The sequence below is a fragment of the Aristolochia californica genome, unplaced genomic scaffold (genome assembly GCF_029961685.1).
Source record: "Aristolochia californica isolate CCGP_79_NKW_82.1479 unplaced genomic scaffold, dmAriCali1.0.hap1 SCAF_1, whole genome shotgun sequence".
NCBI classification, from domain to species: domain Eukaryota; kingdom Viridiplantae; phylum Streptophyta; class Magnoliopsida; order Piperales; family Aristolochiaceae; genus Aristolochia; species Aristolochia californica.
In genome coordinates this window covers 10,200,926-10,216,220 of record NW_027181770.1, presented here as the reverse complement: position 1 = coordinate 10,216,220, position 15,295 = coordinate 10,200,926, and the positions used below count along the sequence as shown (strand labels likewise).

General features: G+C 41.0%; 1 protein-coding gene across 1 annotated transcript; it reads left to right on the top strand.

Moving 5' to 3' along the window:
• Positions 1-13,306: 13,306 nt before the first annotated feature.
• LOC137946094 (polygalacturonase-like) lies at positions 13,307-14,969 on the top strand. Its single transcript, XM_068792280.1, has 4 exons — positions 13,307-13,738; positions 13,856-14,145; positions 14,228-14,456; positions 14,748-14,969. The coding sequence occupies exons 1-4, from the start codon at positions 13,307-13,309 to the stop codon at positions 14,967-14,969; spliced, it is 1,173 nt and encodes a 390-aa protein (XP_068648381.1).
• Positions 14,970-15,295: the final 326 nt, after the last annotated feature.

Below are 15,295 nucleotides of genomic sequence, written 5' to 3'. Positions count from 1 at the left end.
CTAACGATCGATTATACAAAAGTAATGTCAGTGGAATGAAGATGGTCCAGAGTCCACCATCTCATCGAGAATTCTAGCTCAAACTCTTGTTCTGGCTGCTGCTATTTAATGATGGAAAGTCAACTCAGAAGCTATAAATATGAGACAGACTTCTGCTGCTTTCATCGACCAACTCATCTCTTCCAATTAGAAGTGTCTCTTTCTCTGTCTGAGATGGCAAAGCTCAGATATTTTCTCGTCTTCTTGTTCTTCACCTTCTTCTTCCCCTTGGCTGTTTATGGGGATTACAAAGTTGTCTAGCTTGGCGCAAGAGGCGACGATAAGACCGACTCGAGTAGGGCATTCCTTAATGCATGGCAAGCAGCTTGCTCGTCGCTCAGGCTAGCGACGGTTGACGTGGCACGAGGTCATATTTGATCAAGCATATCATCTTCGAAGGTCCCTGCAGAAATAGCATAATGACCATGAAAATGGACAGTACACTGGTCGCTTCCACCAACTATGCAACATATGGCAGCTGAAACTGGGACCTGTTCAACAAGGTCAGGGGGCTTATCATCTACGGCGGAACACTAGATGGCCGAGTCAAAGGTTTGTGGGCTTGCAAGACTGCCGGTAGGAAATGCCCTCAGGGAGCTCGGGTTGGTACCTGAAACTCTCTTAGTCTTTGCAAAGGACATGGTTATGGTTTACTTATAACTAATGCTCGTTTCGATTGCAGTCGTTGGCCTTCAACGGTGTCGTAGATGTCCCATCAGGGGCCTAAAGTCAATCAACAACTAGTTTTTTCATGTTGCAGTGAACCTATGCAAGAGCATCAGGTTTCATGGGATTCAACTCTTGGCTCCTGATGAGAGCTCCAACACGGACGGTGTCCACGACCAACTATCCACCGGCGTCACCATCATCAACAACACCATGAAAATCGGCGACGACTGTATCTCTATTGGGCCAGGAACGAGGAACATGTGGATGAAGCGGATAGTATGTGGCCCTATGTTAGGAAAAAACCGATGATAACAAGACAAGCAGCACCTGAGACGGCTCCCTGGTGCCTCTGCCAGCAGCACCTGAGATGACTTCTCTGCTGCCTCTACCAACAGCACCTGAGACGGTTCCCTGCTGCCTCTGCCAGCAGCACCTGAGATGGCTCCCTGCTGCCTCTACTAGCAGCACCTGAGACGACCTCCCTGTTGCCTCTACCAGTGGCACCTGAGACGGATCCCTGCTGCCTCTGCCAACAGCACCTGAGACAGCACCCTGCTGTCTCTACCACCAGCACCTGAGACAGCCTCCCTACTGCCTTTACCAACAACACCTGAGACGACTTCCTGCTGCCTCTACCATCAGCACCTGAGATGCCTCACTGTTGCCTCTGGCAGCAGCACCTGAGACAGCCTCCCTGTTGCCTCTACAAGCAGCACCAGGAACGCCTCCCTATTCTGGTGACAACGCCGAGACCCAAGCCAGTCTCTTCTGGCAACAACTTTGAAACCCAAGCCAGTCTCTTCTGGCAATAGCGCTGAAACCTGAGCCAATCTCTTCCGGCAACAGTGCTGAAACCTCGCGACGGTGAGAATGCTCCTCTGTATCTAAGTCCCGAGCTTTCTCCCACTTGCCGCACACACCGATGTAGAGATCCAAAGTTCCGAGCCTCCACGACTCTCTCTTCTTTAGCAACAGCGATGACGTCACTCGGTTACGGCAACAACAAGAGTCCCACGAACTCTCTCTTCTCCGGCAACAGCGAGAGCCACCCGAGCTCTCTCTCTTCCCTTCTCGCAGTGATCTGAACCTGCTTTGTGTCGACAACTATGCCAATCGGCAGTGCTCATGGTGTCGAGACCCGAGCCTCCCTCTGTTTCTCTCCTGACGCTGAGAGTCCCAATCTTACCTTTGGTTTTCTCCCAGGGCCAAGATGTCTTCGAGAAGCTTGTCTGTTTCTCTTCCGCTGCAGTCTTTGTAAGTCCCGATGAAGCCCTGTTTTTTCACTACGTGTTGGTCAAATTGAAAGAGATAAATATCAACATAGAGGGAAACTTTATTTTCTCTTTGAGTGAACTACACCCTAACGCAAATAAACTCGAGTGGTGTGGGCCAAGCTCCACCACTCAACAATTCTCCCACTTGGAGACTGGTACACCCACTGTATCGTCCACCACCTCTGCAACTCATTATTCCTGTCTTCATGCTAGAAAACCAACTGAAGTAGCACACAACTTCAGTTTCTCAAGGGTCACACCCTTTGTGGCCAACTCCCACTTGCTAGATTTTTCATCTTGTAAGGTTTTTTCGTAACTCTACGAACTGTAGCTATATGAGTGGACGGCTCTCGATCTGACTGCAGAATAATAGGAGTGTGTGTTTTGGACCCACTCTCCCCGTCACTCGCATCTCTGCACGGTGTCCTTGTACACAATCTTCTCATCTCTCTCCACCCATCGTTTTCCCTCAAACCCAAACCTCAGCTCTGATACCAGTTGTTAGAAAAACTAATGACAACAAAGTAACAAGTAATCACACGGCACAAAAAATTTACGTGGTTCGGCAAATTGCCTATGTCCACAGGAGTTGTAAAGGATTTCATTTCAAATCAAAGGAATCACAATACAATAGAGATGCTTATCTGTAATAGTAGCAACGTCGTCACGTTGTCTCTCACAGCAATGACTCCCTGCTGCCTCTACTAACAGCACCTGAGATACCTCCTCTACCAGCAGCTCCTGAGATGGCTCCCTGCTGCCTCTGCTAGTAGCACCTGAGACGGTTCCCTGCTGCCTCTGCCAGCAGGACCTGAGACGGCCTCCCTGCTGCCTCTACTAGCAACACCTGAGACGGGTCCTTGCTGCCTCTGCCAACAGCACCTGAGACTGCCTCCCTGCTGCCTCTACAAGCAGCACCTGAGACGGCTCCCTACTGCCTCTACCAGCAACACCTGAGACGGCCTCCCTACTGCCTCTACCAGCAGCACCTTAGACGGCTCCCTGCTACCTCTACCATCAGCACCTGAGGTGCCTCCCTGCTGCCTCTACCAGCAGTACCTGAGACGGCCTCCCTGTTGCCTCTACAAGCAGCACCTGGAACGCCTCCCTATTCCGGCGACGGCGCTGAGACCCGAACCAATCTCTTCCGGCGACATCGCCGAAACCTCACGACGGTGAGAAAGCTCATCTTTATCTGAGTCCCGAGCTTTCTCCCACTTGCCGCACACACCGACGCAGAGATCCGAACTCCCGAGCCTCCACGCCTCTCTCTTCTTCAGCAACAGCGACGACATCGCTCGGTTACGGCAACAACAAGAGTCCCACAGACTCTCTCTTCTCCGGCAACAACGAGAGCCACCCGAGCTCTCTCTTTTCCCTTCTCGTCGTGACCCAAACCTGCTCTGTTCCGACAGCTACGCCGAGCAGCAGTGCTCACGATGTTGAGACCCGAGCCTCCCTCTGTTTCTCTCTCTGCGCTGAGAGTCCCGAGTTTACCTCTGGTTTTCTCCCAATGCCAAGATATCTCCGTGAAGCTTGTCAGTTTCTCTTCTGCTGCAGTCTCTATAAATCCCGATGGAGCCCTATTTTTTCGCTGTGTCGGTCAATTCGAAGAGATAAATATCAAAAAACTTAATTTTCCCTTTGAGTGAAGCACACGTTAACGCAAATAAACTCGAGTGGTGTGGGCCAGGCTCCACCACTCAACACCCCGAATATGGAATCGGGTAAGAATGACAGTAAGAATGACTATATAAAAGTTAATGGCCGACTCCAGTAAAAGGTCACCGAACTTTCTCGTGTATGAAATTGAATCTGTGGCAGCATTGGGAGCCTGGCTCAGGAATTCAAAGAAGGTGTCCAGAACACAACAGTGAAACGGTGGTCTTTCGGAGAACTCAAAACTGGGTGAGGATAAAATTCTGGGGAAGGCCGAGTACCAGATTTGTGAGAGATGTGCGCTTTATGAACCTCGTTATGATAAATGTTCAAAACCCGATCATGATCGACCAAAATTACTGTCCCGGAAACAGAGATTGCCCCCACAAGGTACAACCCGGCCAGATACGTTGTTTTCGATCTTCCGAAATGAATTTCATAAATTATTTTACTTTGATTATAAGATCCTTCCCGCTAACAATATTGCCGACCTTCAACATTCTGGGATTAAAATCAGTGGAGTCACCTACAAAAACATCAAGGGGACATCCGCGACGCCGGTAGCTCTAATGTTTCGTTGCAGCCAAGCTAACCCTTGCAGTAGAATCGGGTTGAAGGACGTGAAGCTCTCCTATCAAAACAGGCGAGTGTAGTTGTCATGTATATTTGCAGATGGATCCGCTAGTGGGCTAATTGATCCACCTAGTTGTCTTTGAGCAGCGAGGGTAGTGAGGAATATCAGGAAAAACGGAAGGTAGAAGAAAAAAAAATATGTTAGGAGCTAACATGATTAAGATGTTTAGGATAAGTGAAGTTGAATTTGTCTCAACTTCTAATTCTACAGTCATGTACACTTGTAACTCTACTTTCATGTGAAAGTAATACCATCGCGAAATTATTCTTTTATCCCATTCTACAATGTGTTCGAGTTGTAAATTATTTTATTTTGTCCTTAACACTTCATTTTGCCATAAGATTGAATCAAATCAATTTGCTCAAGGTTGAGTTTATCTTGTGTTGTTCTTCAGTTGAGATTGGTTAACATATATGCGATCAGATTTGTCAAAATAGAAAAAATACTAGCCTCTCAAACGGCACAAGAGGGGGAAATATGAACCCTTCAAAGCAACAATATCCGCCATTGTAGAGGCTTGGATTTATTTGTTTAAGCAAATCTGAAACCCATCACAGGGAGATGGTATTCAGGAAAAGCAATTCAGTGAACCAACCCAGTGGCTGCCGCTGGTGTATTCTTTTCCTACTTGCAATTTGTAGTGGATGATGATTCAATTGCAGCTTGTACAACTCTTGTTAAAATACTCTCACATAGATCTGCCATTATAAATAGGGAATTTTACTTTACTACCCATTTTTTATAAAATAATAACAGAAATAACCAACTTTTTCACTTAATATCACAAATACCCAATTTTAACCGTTTAACTGCATGTGTATAGTCAAAGTGACACATATGTTTTGATTGCATACATGGTACCACATCAGCATCCAAAATAGTCTAACAACATGTCACCTGCCACATCATCGAGAAGCCACTTCATCCTCCATGTAGAATACCACGTCATCAAATAAGATTTTAGAAAATATAATATTTTAGATAAAATTTTGATTTTTTAAAAAAACTATAAGTTTTGAAATTAATTTAAATAAAAGAATATTTTTAAAAATTAAAATTTGAAAATATTTATAAACATTTTATTAAATATAAAAAATATAAAAAAATAAAACATATTTTAAAATTTTTTAAATTATTATTTTATTTTAAATTTATTTAAAAATTACTAAAATATTTTAAAAATATTTTAAATATTATTAAGAGTTAAATAAGATTTTTAAAATATAAATTAATTGTTAAATATTTGGTAATAAAATGTGTACCGATAAATTATTTTTTAAAACACTAAAATAATTTTTGAAATAAAATTTTCAATTAAAATTTTTTAATCATTTATAAAAGGAGTTAAATTGGTAAGAATAAAAAATTTAATTAATTAATATAAAATTTATAATTTTTATTATAAAAAAGTAGGTAGAAAATTTGTACCTACAAATAAGAATTTTAAAACTAAATATTGTAAATAACATCTTAAAGTAAAATAATTGCATTAAGGTATTAAGGTATTAAATAAAATAACGTATTAATTATATTAAAAAAATATTTTTAAAATAATTAATAATCGTATGTTATTTTTTATTATATTATAATTTTTTAATTAATAATCGTATAATATTTTTTATTTTTTAATTACAAAATAACCTAAATGGATTGTGAAAGAAATTGGTAGTTTTATATGCATATATATATATATATATATATATTCTTACTAACTTAGGCTCTTGCATGAAAAATATCTATTGTTTAAAGAAAAGATTTGAGACTTTCAAACAAAGACTTTACAAAAATGAACTACTTAATTGATGACTTTCACAAAATAAAACTCTCTTCTTCATAAGATTTTTTATGTCTTGTTTCTTCTTCTTCTTTGGTTTTTCATAAAGCTGAAAAATGGTAAGATAATGATAGAGAGATAAGGAGAAAGAAAGAGAATAATGAGTGGGAAATTAACAAAGAAGGAAAAAGTGGAAGGGAAGGGGGACAAAGAGGTTGAATGGTTGTTTCAAAACATAAATATGTTTCTCTCATTACCAATAAAATTGATCCCCCACAGCTAAGCCGACAAGTTCTCATAGAAAAAAAATCATTCAATGAAGACAAAGTGATCCCCCACAAATAGTTAAAGATCCAACACACAACATCCTAGAAAATGACAATCTCCAACAAAGAAACTAAAACCCCAAACGAGCACAACAAATCAAGACGATAGAGTTCAGATGAAAAGAACCAATAAATCCAAAAGGCCACTTTTGGAGTAAGAAATGAGATTCCAACAGTTCCTAAACAAGAAGAATAAAAGGAAAATTCAGACAAAAGGGAGAGTGTCTTACCGAAGTATTGATGGGATCTTTGCTTCAAACAATACGATTCGAAAAAATGGAGGGCTCTGAACCTTTTAATTTGCCGGAAAAAGGCGAAGGAAACACGCAAAGTACTGAATCTAAGGAGCGAGAGGTGGTGAGTTAAAACATTAATAAAAAACACTTAAAATGTAAAACACAATAGAACAATAAGAGCTAAAAACATAAAAATCAATAGTAGAGGAGAGGCTGAGAGATATTACATTTGATAAATGAGTAGGAAGGAGCTCCTAAAACAGCATCAGCATGAGGCGTTCATCCAATCAAAGATATAGAAGATAAACGTAAAAAAATCAGTGTTAGGTTGGCGATGAAAAAAAAAACCAAAAGATTAAGAATAAAACGACTTACCCCTTTCTGTCATTTCTATCGACGCGGTAGAATTTGGAGGAAGAAATCGAAGAGGAAGAAGATTAGACAAAAAGAAATTGAAGAGGAAAATAATTGGAGACTGAGACTGAGAGTAAGCAATCGGAGACTGGGATTGAGAGTAAGTGTTATGGTACTAGGTGGTTAAGTACCTATGTCTTCTGCTCCTAACAAGCCGGTCTTTTGGGTAGTATTGGCTAGGTGCTTAACATTTGGTATTAGAGCAGGCGCTACGTCCCAACTTTGAATCCCCGCGATTAAGCGCAGGTGGACCTCACGCCCCCGGCGTGATGCCGATAGGGAGTATGGGATCCCTCCACCGGCGAGTGTTGTTGTGTTATTATCACCGTGGTCATCGGCTCAGGTGGGCGGGGTGTACTGTTATGGTCCTGGGTGGTTAAGTACTTATGTTTTCCGCTCCTAACAGGCCGGTCTTTTGGGTAGTATTGGCTAGGTGCTTAACATTTGGTATCAGAGCAGGCGCAACGTCCCGACTTTGAATCCCCGTGATTAACAGCGCAGGTGGACCTCACGCCCCTGGCGTGATGTCGACAGGGAGTATGGGATCCCTCCACCGGCGAGCGTTGTTGTGTTATTGTCACCATGGTCGTCGGCTCGAGAGGGCAGGGTGTACTGTTATGGTCTTGGGTGGTTAAGTACCTATGTTTTCCGCTCTTAACCGGCCGGTCTTTTGGGGAGTATTGGCTAGGTGCTTAATAGTAAGGAATCAAATAGGGAGAATGAGGAATAAGAAGACAAAATCTCCCTATTTTCTCTAAATCACCGCCTGACGAGCACCATTTCTTTACTCCCCATGATTCCCGAGAGAACGAAAGACGAAGAGGCGAGCTTGAAGAGGCGACCTCCCACTCCCATTACCGCTTCCCAACTCCCTAAGTCCTGAGCCCTCTTTATGTTAAAGAGCCGTCTCGCGAGCTTGCGAACCGAACCATGGTTTGTGGAGCTCAGTTCATTAACTTAAACGAGCCTTATTTAGATCTCAAACTTGGTTCGAGATCCAGATAAATCTAATTGAACCAAGCCAGAACTGAGCCAAGCTCGAGCCGCTTGTGAATTGCCTCGGTTCGATGCCACCCCTAGTTCTTCTGCTCAGTTCTTTTTCTTTAGACACATTTGCATGGATTATTGAGACTATTACTAATTCTTAACTATTCTTATATATAATCTCATAGATGTCTACATAGACTATTGCATTAGATTGATGTTCCTTTCAAGAGTTGCATAAGACGTACTTTTAAGGATTGATGTAGCCTCTTGAGTATTAAAATGCAAGAGGCCATCTTAAGTGCTTGGTGTTTTTTATTAAGATGCTTAGGGTTTAAATGAGCTGAAATTTAGAAGCATACAAAGTTCTCTTACAAATATTAGGAGATAAATTCCACTTTTAAGTTTTTAGATATGTCAATTACAAATGGATCTTGGGTGTTGAATGAAACCAAGAGAAAGCTTGGAAGATTGAAGATAAGTGCTCTTAGTATTCATTGTGGAGAGGCCAAATGTGCTTTATCATTAATTTTTAAAAAAAATTTAAGAAAACTAAGAGTTCTGTGTCTAACAAAGTTCATGATGGCATAAGCAGATTACAAATCATTTGTACTTTTTTCCTCTAGTTCAAGTTGTGATTAAACTAATATAATGCATTTGGGATGTTTCATTTTTTCTTTCTTCCTTTCTTAAGGGGCTTCTTGTATGTTTTTGTTCTTTCCACTTTTAAGTTTTTTGAGATGTCAACTGATGGATCTTCGTGTTGAATGAAATCAAGAGAATGCTTGAAAGCTTGAAGATATGTGTTCTTTGTACTTATTGTGGAGAGGCCAAATATGCTTTATTATTGAGTATTTAAAATGTTTAAGAAAACTAACAATTTTGTATCTAACAAAGGTCGTGGTGGCACAAGAAGATTACAAATTATTTGTACATTTTCCCTCCAAGTTGTTATTAAACTAATATTTTTCATTTGGGATACTTCATTTTTTCTTTCTTCCTTTCTTAAGGGGCTTGTTGTAAGTTTTTGTCCCTTCCACTTTTGAGCTTTTTGAGATTTCACTTACAAATGGATTTTGGGTGTTGGATGACACCAAGAGAAGGCTTGGAAGATTGAAGATAAGTGCTTTTAGTATTCGCTGTGGAGAGGCCAAATGTGTGTTATCATTGAATTTTTAAAAGGTTTAAGAAAACTAAGAGTTATGTGTCTAACAAAGTTCATTGTGATAGAAGAAGATTACAAACTATTTGTACATTTTCCCTCAGAGTTCAAGTTGTGATTAAACTAATATTATGCATTTGGGATACTTCATCTTTCTTCCTTCCTTTTTTATGTTTTTGTTCCATATGTAGTGATGTTGGTGGTTGTTCTTCTATTTTATAATGTTAGTTTTTAATTGAAATGAGTTTTCATTCTCCTTCATTTGTAAGGTCTCATAAGGATAAACCTAGAGTAGGGAATGCATGAATAGGTTTATCAAATTTTATAACCAATTTATATCTTAATTGCACAGGTAGTAATTAAAATATAATATGATTATTAACCACAATACTAAGGATTTTTATATAAATTGGCTCACAATTAATATTTCAGATTGCTAATCAACTCCCAAGGAGCCCTTATCCTGGAATTGTTAGCCAAAAGACATCTACAATATAGAGCCTCAAGACACTCAATTTACAACACCAGCCCAAACACCTTGGGACTTATGGTCGGTAGCTCCTAGTAGGGGTAGCATCAAACTGAGCCGAGCCCAAACCTGCCTATGTTCGAGTCGAGCTTGATTTAAATATTTTGAACTCAACCTCGAGCTGAGCCCAGGCTCAAGCCTATAATTGTTATGGAGCTCGAGCCCAATAATTTTAACCGAGTTCGAGCCAAGCTCGAGCTTCAACATTCATTTAATTTTTTTCAAAAAATACATTTCAAATAAATTGTATATAAAAGTATGCATACATTTTACATAAAATTAGGCATGACCTCTACATAAAATTGGGCATGACCTCTACTTAAAATTGGGCATAAGGGTGACATCGAATCCAGTTGAGTCCAAACCTTCCTATGATCGAGCCGAGCTTGATTTAAATATTTCAAAATCGAGCTCAAGCCGACCCTAACCTCAAGCCTAAAATTGTAATCGAGCCCGAGCCTAATAATTTTAACCGAGTTTAAGCTTAACCTACATTTAATACTCTAGATAAAATATATGTTAAATAAATTATATATAAAATTAAGCATACATCTTAAAAAAAGAATGATAGAAGAGGTTCAAGATCGAATCTCAATATTGGATTAGAACGCACCAATATTAATCTTTTTTACCCCAAATGTTGTCTAGCTTATTTTTTAATTTTTGAATCTGACCATAAATTTACTATGACCTCCTTAGTGCCCCTGGTTGAAAATTTATATTCTAGGAAAAACTAGAAATGTTTTTCCTTTGATACATATTTCCAAAAAGTCCTTTAAATAAAATCCTATTACTATTAGTGACTTACTAGAAAATTACAAGAAATATTTTAAAATTATCTTAGGAAAGTTAAATGGACCTCTTATAGCCTCTTCTAGGAAAATTAATAATCAATCTAATATATTACTATAATTATTGATAAATTTTTAATCAAATAAAAATTCAAACACAAAATTGCTATGAAAATTGCCACTTGCTAAAAGTATTACATCATCAATTGTCAAAGACTTATTAAAAAATTTTCTATGCGGTTTTCTAGCCCATCTTGGCAGGAAAATCTTACTTAGAAAATTAAAAGATTTTTTAATAAGAATTTTCAATTAGAAAAATGTTTCCAAAAAACATGAGGCTCTAATAGTCCCTAGAAACGCATTTCTACAAGAACTGTCTTCTCAATATTTTTTGAAAAAACCACCAATAGTCCCTAGAAATGTATTTCTACTAAAATGTTGTTGGGGAGGGGGATGATGGCGGTGACGGAAACAGAGGCGAAGGCAGACTAGGGGAGGAAGAAATCGAATGAAGAAAATGGAACCAAGCGGTGAAGGCGGCCGACGATCAGCTGTTGACGGCGATAGCAGCAGACAGAGGGACTCAGCGGTGACGAGGGAAGGAAGCTCTCCCCCCCCCCGCTCCTGAATCCTCGACTCTCGAGCCTATAAACGAGCCGACTCGGGAACTTTCAAACCGAACCATGGTTCAGTCGAGCTCGGCTCATTAACACAAATGATCTTTATCTGGATCTCGAATCAAACCGAGCCAAGCTCGAGCCGCTTGCGAACCGGCTCGATTCGATGCCACCTCTAGCTCCTAGGTACTAGCAACTTGGACCAAAATAAGGGATTTAACAACATTTAATTGAAGTTGGAGGTTTTGCAAGGGCACTTGGTCTCAATATATCAATATACCTCTTGTAAGGAAGATATAAAAATAAAGTACTAGTTGATTACTCTACTCCTATGGTTAATCTACCAGCAATATAAGTATTCTACTCCTATGGTTAATCTACCAGCAATATAAGTATTGAAAATCAATGCTCTTGAATGCTTTAGAGAGGTTGGCATAAACGTTAAGATCAATAATGAGTTCACCATCCACAAATTAATAAAAAAGTATCAATACAGATTTAAAACTCAGTGCACATAAATACTTAGCTCTCAATGGTAAACGTCACTAAAAACACCCTTTTTTTTACTTTTGTTACCACTAGCACTGTGAAAAATCACTTGGGAGCAAACTATAAAATTCCATCGTTTCGGTGGCGTCATGGAAAACTCCTTTTTAATTACAGAGAGCAGTTTACTTACCAATGCCTTCCGGTTGTGTCTTATCTTCTCCACTCAATTCTTCCCTTAATCCAGTTCGGCTTCGGAAAATCTGCCTGCTTTTAAGTTTTAATATGATTGCTTCATTCCTCCTGTTCCAATTCCCAGCTGGAGCAAATTACTGAGAAACCATGGCCTGGTAGGTGTCTAATTTCTCTGCTCAAAGTCAGCAATTCACGCTAGTGCGTTAGTTATATTCGGTTGAAGACTCAACTAATCTATCTTCTTCTTCACCCCGCGAAAGCCTCCGAAAATGTTGTTTAATTGATAAATCTACTGTAACTGACTGGTTCGTGCTCTTTTAACTGCTTCCGTGATGACTTCTGGATTCTTATTTCAAACATTTAAATACTGATGAAAGCTTCGAGAAACAAATACGGTAGATTACGCTGGTTGACATTCTGGAAGTTAAGACAAGCAAAGGCGGGGATCGCTTTCAGGCTCCGTAAAACATTTCAGACTTGCACTCCTTAATTCAAGGACGAGTTCGTAAGAGAATGTCAATTTTCCTGGTGCTGTTTCCATCCTTTCCATCGTCAATGGATCACGGAGGCCTCTCCATCGGCTGCAAACAAAGTCATAAAGACGAGGCGTGAATTCGTATTTCATGGGCATAGCCTTGCCAACTCGCTCCAAACATGGGCGTCTGCTCCCGTTGCCAACTAGCTCCAAACATGAGCTACTGCTTCCATGGCTGCTAGCCATTATCTGGCAAGTTTTGTTCTGTTGTTGCTCAAATTGATCATGTTTCCTTCTTTCATCAGAGTTCGAGATCTCGCTCTTCCATCTTTCAAATTTCAACCCTCAAAATCAGAGATTGGATAACTTAGATACCAAGTGATTCATTTGATATCTACTTATAAATTGCAAATTAACATCTATGTAACTCCCCCAGAAACATCTTTTCTTTCTCTACAAAGTTTTCAGAACTGTAGATCGAGAAAAGGAATCCATGATCGAACCAGCAATTTATGCTGTAAATTAAACCATGCTCCAGTGATCGATGGCGTGCGATCTTACGGTATTTACGGACGGTGATTTCTTTTTACGTTATGAGTTCGCATCACCGGCGTCATCGTCGGAGAGTGGGCAGCCATGAGCCGGGATTTGCGGCTGCATCGGTGTAGATACCGATACGTCCTTTGGGATTCCAGTAAATGTAGCAGCGACCACAGAAATTCTTGGTTGAAATGGGTGGCGAAATGGGAAAACAGTTCCTTTCAACTCAATCTCCGGGGTCGATTAAGTAAGACTTGCAGAGACGCTTCCGCCGTCTGGGCTACTTATGTTTGAAGTTTGTGACGATAACAGCGGGAAAAAAGATAAAGAAACCAAGTTTATTTCCATTAACATCGATCTCGGCGCTTATTGATGAGATTTTTTCTCGTCTTAATCCAAGCTCTAGCACTATAAATACTCGTTAAACGGTCATAACCTCTTCACCGCTCGCTTATTCACCCATTACTCCCACTCTCCCTACTGCAACTGTCTGTTTGCTGAAATGGCTAACTCATCCCACTCCCCGTTGTCACTTCTCTTCGTTTTCTTCTTCTTCTTCGCTTCGGCGAAGGCTGTTTACAACGTGGTCGATTATGGAGCGAGTCCCGGCGGAGGGTCGGACTCGTCCAAGGCATTCCTCCAAGCATGGAATGCCGCCTGCGCTTCGCAGGGGACCGCGGCCATTTACGTCCCAAAAGGGAGGTTCTTGTTGAGCCAGACCAACTTCGAGGGCCCATGTAAGAACGACCGGATTGATATCCGGATCGACGGGACTCTAATGGCGCCCAACTATCAGTCCCTGTCTTCAAATGACCGCTGGCTTACTTTCGATGGCGTGAGGGGAGTCTCAATCTATGGTGGGATCCTCGATGGGCAGGGCAAGGCTTTGTGGGACTGCAAGCACGGCGGTGGCTCTTGCCCCGGCGGCACAGCAGTGAGTCGCCACACTTAATACCAAACACTAAACATCTTATCTTGGAAGAAAATCAAGAAGTCATTACTTAAAAGAGTTTCGCTTTTTCACTTTGTTTGATTCTTCTACATTTTGCAGTCATTGACGTTCAGCAAAGCGGAAAATATATTAATAAGCGGCTTGACGTCGGTAAACAGCGAGCTGGGTCACATTGCGTTGGAAGGTTGCAGAAACTGTAAATTGGAGAAAGTGCAGATTGTGGCCGACGGCAACAGCCCGAACACCGACGGAATACACGTCCAACACTCGGAAGGAGTCTCCGTCTTGAGTAGTGGAATCAAGACCGGAGACGATTGCATTTCGATTGGCCCTGGCACCATGAATCTCTTCGTCCAAGACGTCACTTGTGGACCCGGCCATGGCATCAGGTAGGCCGACAATGTCCTTTCAGTACTGTAAACTTGACGACTAAAACTTTCTTCATTAAACGCTTTTATTTTGCTTTGGCAGCATTGGGAGCCTGGGAAAGGACCAGAACGAGGACGGCGTGCAAAACGTCACAGTAAGGAGTGTGGTATTTACAGGGACAGAAAACGGATTGAGAATCAAGTCGTGGGGAAGAGCCAGTAACGGGTTCGTGCAGGGAGTTATTTTCCAGGATGCGATCATGAACAATGTCGACAACCCCATCATTATTGACCAGAATTACTGCCCCGGAAGTCATGGCTGCCCTGATCAGGTAAGAATATAGAATCGCCTCAGAAGGTCCAATTAGCCCATAACAAACGTTTTGCATTACGGATTCTGAATCGGGTTGCGTAAATGATGATGACAGCATAAATCTCCTCCAATTTCGGTCGACTTTTTAAGAGTCAAACATCAAAAAGTGTCAAACCCAGTTTTACATCGTCTTCATTGGAGGGATCAATTTGATGTCAACCTAAAAATCGAAAACACTAAAAGAGATCCTCTGGTCAATTTCAGTTGCTTGAATCAGTTCTGATCTCTGCCTTTTTCTACGGTTCTACAGTCTTCTGGTGTGAAAATCAGCGGAGTCAGCTACAATGACATCCGTGGGACGTCAGGGACAGAGGTGGCGCTGAAACTGGACTGCAGCGGGAGCAACCCATGCACAGGGATCGGGCTGGAAAACATTAAGCTCACTTATCAGAACCGGCCGGCGGAGTCCTCCTGCAGAAACGTGCATGGAACCACTCGTGGCCTCGTCGTTCCAAGATGTTCCGAGACGTAAAACATAGAAAATTTTGTACTTAAATAGATAGAAATTGAAGAGGCCTGATTTTGCCATGTATTGCAAGGCCCTGAATCTTCCACCCCGACGTGTGGTGTCAAGCTATATAGATATTGAATAAGAAAGAAAACTCTTTCTTTCTCTTGATTAATTTCTTCTCTTCACAAAAATCTCTTACTCCATGCTCCAGCCAGTGTGGATTCTACTACTGCATGGTATCAAATATATGATCAGATTTCACACCATTACTCCGACAGACAACCATGAAGAACCTAATTAGCTGATCAGATTTCTGGATAAGCACCTTCACTTGTGTCTTGTCAGAG